Source organism: Chenopodium album, chromosome 1 (genome assembly GCF_948465745.1).
Source record: "Chenopodium album chromosome 1, dcCheAlbu1.1, whole genome shotgun sequence".
NCBI lineage: Eukaryota > Viridiplantae > Streptophyta > Magnoliopsida > Caryophyllales > Amaranthaceae > Chenopodium > Chenopodium album.
Window position 1 is genome coordinate 47,662,380 of NC_137834.1, and position 9,675 is coordinate 47,672,054.

General features: G+C 40.8%; 1 protein-coding gene across 1 annotated transcript; it reads left to right on the forward strand.

Moving 5' to 3' along the window:
- Positions 1 to 4,333: 4,333 nt before the first annotated feature.
- LOC145555821 (glycosyltransferase BC10-like) lies at positions 4,334 to 8,980 on the forward strand. The gene is made up of 2 exons (XM_081617545.1): positions 4,334 to 5,042; positions 8,178 to 8,980. The coding sequence occupies exons 1-2, from the start codon at positions 4,473 to 4,475 to the stop codon at positions 8,817 to 8,819; spliced, it is 1,212 nt and encodes a 403-aa protein (XP_081473671.1). The 5' UTR covers positions 4,334 to 4,472; the 3' UTR covers positions 8,820 to 8,980.
- Positions 8,981 to 9,675: the final 695 nt, after the last annotated feature.

Below are 9,675 nucleotides of genomic sequence, written 5' to 3' on the forward strand. Positions count from 1 at the left end.
TTAGCCTCTATCCCCCTTTGATCAATCAGGAATCCGAGAAACATCCCAAACTAACCACCAAAGGCGCATTTCTTAGGATTTAACATAACCTTATGTCGCCTGAGTGTGGTGAAGGTTTCTCGGAGATCAGCAAGGTGATCCGCCTGCTGCTTGGATTTGAGTATCATAGCATCAATTTACGCCTCCACATTCCACCCAATTTGATTAATGAAGACCGTATTAATCATCCGTTGGAATGTAGCCGACGCATTTTTCAAGCCAAACGACATCACCGTGTAACAGAATAACCCCTGATCCGTGACGAAGGCCGTCTTCTCTTGATCTTTTTTTCACATGGGTATCTGATGGAAGCCGGAGTAGGCATCCATGAAACTCATCAAGGCATGCTCGACTGTTGAATCGACCAGACTGTCGATCTTTGGGAGCGGATTACTATCCTTGGGACATGCCTTGTTGAGATCTGTGTAATCAACACACATACGCCAGGTACCATTCGGCTTCTTTACAAGCACAACATTCGCCACCCATTCGGGGAAATTACATGGCCGAATGAACCCGGCTTCCTGCAGCTTTTTTACTTCGGCAGCTGCCGCTTGACTTCTTTCCTCGTCGTGGTTTCTTTTCTTTTGTCGGATGGGATTCTTTTTTGGATCCACGGCGAGTTTGTGGACAGCAAGATCCGGGCTGACGCTTGACATCTCTTCCACTTCAAAGGCAAAAATGTCTTTGAATTCTTTCAGCAATAGGTGTAGGTCTGCACCCAGCTTAGCATAAGCAATCGTCCTAACCTTAACAGTACGCTTTGGACGGGTGTCATCCAGAGGTATATCAATATGGTCTCCAGCCGGCTGGGGACGGAGCTCATCCGACCGTTCCCCGGTCAGTGATTGCTATTTTTTCTCTTTCTTCACCTCCACCAGCAGAGGTGCCTTTCTTTTCTTCCCGGCTGCTGGTGGGGCTGGGGCGGCATCCCTGACATTGTCAAGGTCTATTGGTTCCTGGCCTTCGCCGTCTAGGGCCACAGTATCCTTGACGGCTGAGAGGTAACACTCCCGGGCCGTCTTTTGATCCCCGTTAAAGGAACCAACAGAGCCATCATCCCTCTCATACTTGATGAGCATGAGAGAGTAGGAATGATTACAGCCTTGGCTTCGTTAAGGGTGGGCTGGCCTAGGATAATGTTATAGTCGGTCAACTCCTCAACGACCAAGAATTTGACGACCATGTGTCGTCCTTTTCCTTTTTCTCCCAGCCGGATTGGTAGATCAATCCTACCGACTGGGTAAACCATTCCACCCCCAAAGCCAACCAAGGGGTGGGTTAACGGATGCATGCTGCTGAGGTTGTAATTCAGCTTTTGCAAACACTGGAGACTGATGATGTCCGACGAGCTGCCGGTGTCAATAAGGATTCGTCCAACCAGCTGGTTGGCGACCTTACATTCAATGACGACCAGGTCGTCATGCGGACGACGGACAGTGCCCCTATCCTTCTCAGTGATCAGAACGTCTGGGAAGGAAGAAATTCCTGCCGCCTGATCATCATCATCATCATTGTCCATCTTTCTAAGATGGCTCTTGGTGCCCCGGATGGTAGAGGCACCGCATGAAAACCCGCCTGTTATGGTGTAGACCGGCTCCTTATCAATGTCCGAACTACTAGCAGGCTGGGGTGTCTTAGATGACTGCCCCGGGTTCTTCTTATTAGTCCCTTTGGACTTATAAATGTCGGACTTTAACATTCCCTTGTTAGCCAGCCGGTCCAACGCCCGTTAAAGGCTGAAGCAGTCGTTGGTGTCATGGCCAACTTCCTCATGGTATTGGCATAATTTATTTTTGTTCCTTGATTGAATGGAACTTCTCATTGGATTCGGCTTCTCTAGAGACAGTCGGTCCTTGATCTCCATGCGGATGGAGTTGCAGTCCTTGTTAAACTCGTACCTAGGAAGTACGGTTTAAATTCTTTTTTTTCTTTTGGGATGGTTGGTCGGAATCACTAACAGCCCAAACGTCTTTTCTCTTTTTGCTATCTTCTTTCTTCTTGGCCGGCTGAGCAGGTCGGCTGTCTTTCTGCCTGTCAGACTTCTTGGAGTCCGACTGGTTACCAGGCGAGCAAAGGCCGGTCGCTTGAATATAGCTGTCCGCCTCCCTCAGGGCCGCCTATAAAGTGAAGCCCCTTTTCTAACTAGGTCGAACTTAAAGGTCGACCCGTCTCTCAGACCCTTAAAAAAGTCTGTAAAAGCTACCTCATCAGACAGTCCTTGAATCTGAATTCTGATCAGATTGAACCGCCTGACATAGGAGCGTAATCCTTCTTTCTCCCTGCTTAATGGTGCTCAAGTCAAGACTTGTTTTCTTCGCAGGGATATTCATTGAGAAGTTGGAAGCAAACAGGAAGGCAAGCTTCCTGAAACTATCGATGGACCCGACTGGCAAGTTGCCAAACCATTGTTGGGCAGTGCCCTTTAATGTAGCCGGGAAGCATCGACACCAAGTGGCATCATCCAACCCCTGTAAATACATGAGGTTGGTGTAAGCCATGAGGTGATCTTCCGGGTTGGAGGTACTGTCATAGGTACCTACCAACACATTTTTAATCTTGGCCGGCTGTGCCGCCTCGGTTATCTCCCGAGTAAACGTAGAAGGTTGTTCACCCAGGCGGAGCAGACGGAGCTGCCAGTCTAGTGGCTAGACATTGTTGTATGCCGCCTGACCTCCGAAGAGGGCTGGCTACATAAAATGGGGAGAATACGGACCGTAGACCAGAGGTGGTATATACGGTGCATTCCCAATCATCTGAGGGCCAAAATGAACGGTATTACCGGCCGTATGGCTCTCATGAAAGGAAGGTACATTCCCTACAAATGTATTATTGAAGCTGTTTGGAAAGCTTGATGTAGAAGTTGACTCAGACACCTGCTGATTCCTCTTGCGGGTGATGATCTTCCGGGCGTCAAGAGTTGATTTTTTATTTCCTACTGGCTGTTGAGTCCGGCGGGGATTGTTGGTATTCCTCTGGGGCAGAAGAATCTTGGACCAATCAATGGTCCCGGTTGCCTTCTCCTTTGGATGAGGAGTTGGTTGCCGATCTCTGACTGACTTCCCCTTCTCCAGAGGAGTCTTTCTTGCCGACTGACTGCTGCTTGGGCCAGCCCGGCTCTTCGTGATCAGATCTTTAATTTCACCCTTGAAACTTGTCATGAATTTCACGAGTTCGTCTCGAGTGACGGGAGATGATCCACTGGCCATATGGGTTTCCCATTCCGGCTGCCCAGGGGGTCGATTTGTACCCGCCTGGCTGGCACCCCGCTCCAAAGTGTCTCTAGGCCGGACGCGCTTGGTTATCAGAGAGCCATCACTGGCTATATAAGTTTCGACCTGCGGATCATCATCCTCTTGGTCAATAAAAACTTCCAGTTCGTCTACCGGACGCTCAGGGGGCGGTACAGACTCTTGAACCATCCTTGAGGTACTCTCCCCACAGACGGCGCCAAATGTTTAGGGTGTTTTTATCCCTCGGGAGAGTTACGTCACAAAGATTGGTCCGACTGAGTTGTACCTGCAAAAACAACGGAGACTCTGGTGGTGGAGTTCCGCCTCCGACGATCAAGTTAGTAACTTGAAAGAGAATAAAGAGTACAGAAATTTAGGTGGGGATCTGCTTGGATTCCAACCTCAGGTGTTTCTCTGATGAGAGAGAAAGTAGGTGTAATAAATGATTGAATGTGTCCCCAAAATGGAGAAATATCTCCCTATTTATAAGGTCATTGGTAGGAGTGCCTCTATCTAGATCATTTGACCTAGGTTTTGGTGGGCTGCGCCGAATTACGGCGCTTCTTGGGATTTGGGCCCTTGAAAACCGCCATTTCAGAGGCTTATCTGAAGGGGACACGTGTCAAAAGGTTATTGGGCCATTCTGAACTCGATGCGTGGCCTCCTCTCATTGGTCCACATGTCTAGGGTATTTTCACCCTAAACACACTCGACATATCTTGACCGGATTTTTTGTTTAAAAAATAATTTTAAATTGAGTATATCCGACTTGAATAGACCTGACTCAAACTTCATCTAGTTATCCGAATTAACACCTCCACTTGAAAAGTGTATAGCCGGCCAGGCGGGCGGAACATACTAGACGGCCGACAATAATTGCTATTAAAATATTTCACGCTACTATGGCACCAATAATTGCCAACCAAAATGAAAGTATTGCCAACTTTTCTTTAGTAAACTTCTACTATGAAAATGTTAACACGTGTGGGGGACCCACATTTAAACAATTGTTAACTGTTAATGCCATTTTTGTTTAAATTTAAAAACCACGCTCCACATGTTTCTGAAATCTCGCCTTCAGCTCAACCCTTTAGATTCCACCCAATTTCCAAAAATATTTATTAAAAAAAAAAAAAAAAAAAGAAAGAAATTCTTCTACTCCCCTAGTCCCCTCTGCATCTATCTCCAACATGATTGGGAATGAACAATAATTCCCACAAAAGAAAAAAGATGTTGAGAAATAACAAAGCAGAAAAGGTAGAATTAGAGAAGTTAACAGCACAACAAAACAATGGGTACTTGAAGAAATTTGCACCCACCAACTTAATAAGATTAGTAGTATGTTTAATGGTGTTTATTGCTGGTGTTGCAACTGGTTTAGTTTCAAGCTCACAACGGTCAACGATTAGCCTTGAGAATTATACAAAGATCTACACCGCCGTTCGTGGCGGCGATACAACTATTGAGAATATTAATTGTTTGAGCTTAGATAAAATAGTTCATCCGAAGAAATTGAGTCATGATCTATCTGATCAGGAGTTGGTATGGAGAGCTTCATTGGTCCCTAAAGTTGTAGGGTACCCTTTTAAAAGGGTACCTAAAGTTGCCTTTATGTTCTTGACAAGGGGTCCTTTGCCATTGTTGCCTTTGTGGGAGAAGTATTTTGCAGGACATGATGGGTTTTTTTCTATTTATGTGCACACTCAAGCTGGATTTGTGTTTGATGTGCCTTCTGGTTCAGTCTTTTTCGGCCGCCAAGTTCCTAGTAAGGTACGTTTTAAAGTGATTTGATCCGACCTAGTCAATATTTTTAATAACTTAGATAGATGATGTTCAAAAGTCTTTGATCAAAGTAATTGGTTGTATAAATTATCAAGTATCTATTGTGGGGATCGAAATTCAATGATAAAAGAAAAAATTTAGTCTTTGCAATTAATTTCTTTGCTAAGGAATGAAGTAATCAGCTTGTGTTTGATAACTAATTAATTTTGGTTGCTTGAAATGTGCAATGATAAATTTATCTTTAAGATTGGGTAAATCCTCGTGTCTATTTATGGGAATTATGGCAATTCTAGATAGCCACAGAGTTGTCTTAAATGATAATGTAACGGAGGATTAGGTAGACAATAATCCTATCTCGGGCTATTGAAGCGAGATCACAATTGAGGATTGTATTTTAAGGGGGCGTTTGGTATTAGTATTGGAAACGGAGTAGAAAGGAAACAAGTAAGTGTTGAGTGATTTTGAGAATTTAGACAAGTCCATGTTCATTAATTATATTACTTAGGCAAAGGTGTTGTAATTTAATTAATAAAGAATATTAAAGCAATTAATCTTGATTAAAGGTTGATAAAGAAGAACTCAAACTCTGGTTTGCTGCCCCTGTACATCGCTCGGTCAGCCGCCCGATCGTGGTGGTGCTCGCCCAATCGGGCGCGAGGGTAGTCTGGAAATTGTATTCTTCGCCGCCCGATCGGGCAGCCGCCGCCCTATCGGGTGCGAGAAGGGAACAAAACTGACGGATCTTCTGGAGTTTGGGGCAGCCGCCCGATCGGGCGCGAGAAGACGCCTGGAGTTGACGTCGATCGGGCGGCAGCGGGCCCGATCGGGCGCGTGTCAGAGAGGAGAGTAAGAGTGACGGTTTTGTCAGTTTTCTTTGGAAAATTGTCAGTTACTTTCGTGGCTTTTGGCTGAGGTTTGCTTGAATATATATATGTTCTATGAACATATGTTAGAGAGAGTTAAGAAAATGATTGGTGAATATTTTCTTAAAAACCTTTGCAATTTTATTTATCATCATCATAAATCCAAAAGCTTTTATACATTGAATTGTAATCATCCTACTTGTGATTACAATTGTTCTTCGTTGTATCTGCTAAGTAAATTTCCGTGAAAACCCGGTTGTAGTATAGGGTCGGAATTATACTTTTGGGAAAGTGATTCCGTTCACGCCTTGAAGATTTTCCGTTCTAATTTGTTTGCTATTTTTGTCACCCTTGTTCATACACAAATTCCCCAACAGTAAGAGATGGAAAAAAAATAATTTAACCTTGACTTTTTTATGTGTTTGGTTTAACCATGGAAAAGAATCACTTAAATATAACTTCCTCTCTTTTTGTTTGAGGAGGATAAGGGTAATTGTTACCTAAAGTTTTAGAGATGTAACTATTAGGTGGAAAACTGCAAACCATTAGCCCTAGGTAATGGTAATTGTTACCTAAACCTTTTAACCAAACACTGGTTTAATTAAATCTGTTTCCAACCCAAAAATTATACTTTTACCAAACATGCTCTAAGGGTGATTGAGTAGCTATAATTTGTTTTGATGAGATATTGGCTAGTGAAATATAATTGCTAGGATTTTGAGTTTTTTCTTTTTTAGATCCTCTAAAGATAGTTTGTTTTAGTAGTAAAGAACAAAAAAGTATAATACCAGCAGAGGTCACCAACAAGTTGGGGTAACTTTGTTTAGTCATGGATGTCTCCTACCAGGCTACAACTGAAGTCGCATTGTATTTTTTTGTTGGTGACATACTAGGATACTCCTGGTTCAATGGTTGTTGGATGAAGATGAACTAGGGCCTTATAAGTGTGTCTGCAGAAGTGCAGATCACTTGTACCTGCTCATTTGAGGGTATAATGATTTCATTAATTTGATTTTCAGTCTCTGGATCTGGTTGACTGATCCTGACTCCAACCATTCCATTAGAGATGTCCCTGGACAGTATCTTTTCTGAGTGTAGCAGTTGTTTTCCTCACACATCTTAGCTCGCTATTGCAAGGTTGTACTCCTATAGTCCTATATTACTTGAAGTGTGCATCTAGATAAATGGTAGACCCTATCATGTTGCTTGGTTAAAAAAAACGAAGAGTTTGTCTAATTTATCATTCATTTGGTGCAGTAAACCGAGTATCCAAGTGGAATGTTATGGAATTGAAATATCTACGAGTTTATTCTCCTTAACTTATTTTTGTCGGATTAACTTATTTTTGTCGAATTAACTTATTTTTGCTTAACTAATAGAGTTGTGCTTATATTTTTCCTAACTTTTCTTTTTTTTTTTTTTTTAGCTACACATCTTGACTTTGAGCACTATTTACTTTAATGCTTTAATTTATACCTTTTTTAAAAAAATATTCATATGGAGCCTTATTAGACTTTAATTTATTTATTTATTTATTTATTATTTTTTTACTGAATCATAATTGAAGATATTATATTCTAATTCTTGCATTGACAAACATGACTAAATAAATGTGTCAACTATAAAGACACGAATGAAGTATGTTATCTAGCTTAGCTCAGTTATGCAGGACTTACAATTGGTTTAGTATATCATCAATCATGCTATTCATGCTAGGATACACATATAGTGTTATCATATGTTGTATATAATCTATCTTGGAGTAAGGGTTTGTTTTTATTGTTGTTGAATAGTTCATCTATGAGACATGAGGTATAAAAAGTCTACAACGGTCTAGAAGGCATAGCTCAACATTTCTGTGTAATGTTTATTAAGGTTGTGTTGTTTTGATTCCATCCCATTGTTTGATTCAATTGATGGCATCTTAAGATATTAAGGTCATAAAACCTTAACGTTTTTTAAAAGAATGACATTTTTTTTTCTTGGACATTTTCAAATGGTATGGTAGCAACTAATTCAGGACTGAGTATACGCTTCCATTGTTGGAGTTAGTGTTTTCTTGCACTGCAGAATTGCAGATTGGTGACTAAGATAGAATGGTAATGAAACATTGTAGTAAATTACTATGTTCAAATTGTCCTCTTTTCTATGCAACAGATATTGATTAATTTTGATGTTCAGTAGTTTTTCCTCTCAAGTCTTAATACTGCAGTTTCTGAAAAAAAGATGATAAAATTATTTCATTTAAATTTACATACAGGAAGTTTCCTGGGGTGATGTATCACTAGCAGATGCAGAAAAAAGGCTTTTAGCCAATGCTCTCCTAGACTTCTCAAATGAGCGTTTTGTGCTCCTCTCTGAAAGTTGTATCCCAGTTTACGATTTTCAAACAGTTTACAAATATCTCACTAAATCTGCACACAGTTTTGTGGAGTCATATGATGATACAAGCCGTTTTGGTAGGGGCCGCTATGATCGACATATGAGACCCAACATCACAGTTGAACAATGGAGAAAAGGGGCTCAGTGGTTCGAGATTAGACGAGATTTGGGTATTGAAATAATATCAGATTACAAGTACTATGATCTGTTTAGGAAATACTGCCATCCACCTTGCTTTCCTGATGAACATTACGTTGCTACATACCTCAACATATTCCATGCTCCGCTTAACTCTAATCGTACCTTGACTTGGGTAGATTGGTCTTTGGGAGGACCACATCCCACAACCTTTGTAAGAGAGAATATTACAGAAGGTTTTATACGGAATATCAGAAATTATAAGAAAAAATGTTTGTATAATTCTAAAAGCACAACTGTCTGTTACCTTTTTGCTCGCAAGTTTGCTCCAAGTACACTGGAGCCCTTGCTCAATTTAAGTTCAAAGCTAATGGGATTTTGAAAATTTTTAGTTAAACTATAAATTAAGAGCTTCTTCTAGTCTTTCTTGTGCATTGATAGGGAGTATAACGCTTCACTGGTACGTAGTATTTACTACCTCTGTTTCTTATTTTTTGTAACTTTTGTAAAAAAAATGGACGTTACACATTATTTGCATTCTTATTTTTCTCCTTTAGCTTACACCCACAAACAAATTTTATCTATGAGTCCGTGCACCTTTTAAAGTTGCAAAAAATGTGAAACAGGCGTAGTATACTACGTATTTCTTATACTAATACAACATTTTTTACAAAAAATTATTGTGGCTGCTTTTGCTTTTATTGGAAAGACTATTAAAATCAAAATTTGTCTTGTTAAAATGCATCTTTCTTTCTCCAGTTGGAATTGCTATGCATTAGACTAGTATGTGAACCGTGCAGTGAACTACAAATCCCACAGATTATATGATAGTGTGTGTCTTGTGTGGCTGACTAAAATCGAAACTTTCGTGTGGCACAAATAACGGAGTCCAACACCACAAAACAGAATTTAAAAAAACTTGATGACAATCTATCTCATGCACTGTAAATACCTAAAATCCTTCCTCCAATCTGGGGTGATCACGGATATCGGATCCGAACTTGGATTTCGAATCGGATATCCGAATCCAAAAATTCCAAAATTCAATATCCGTATTCGATCCAAATTTTTTGGTTATCCGAGATTCGATATCCGAAAGTTTTCGGATTGAATAATTCGAATATCGAATATCCGACCACTTTTAATGGCTTAATGCTAGTATTTTAATAGCAAATTAGATTTTTTTTTAAAGGTAAAATATACCGTGAACAAGATTAATTGAGACCAAGCAAATACAG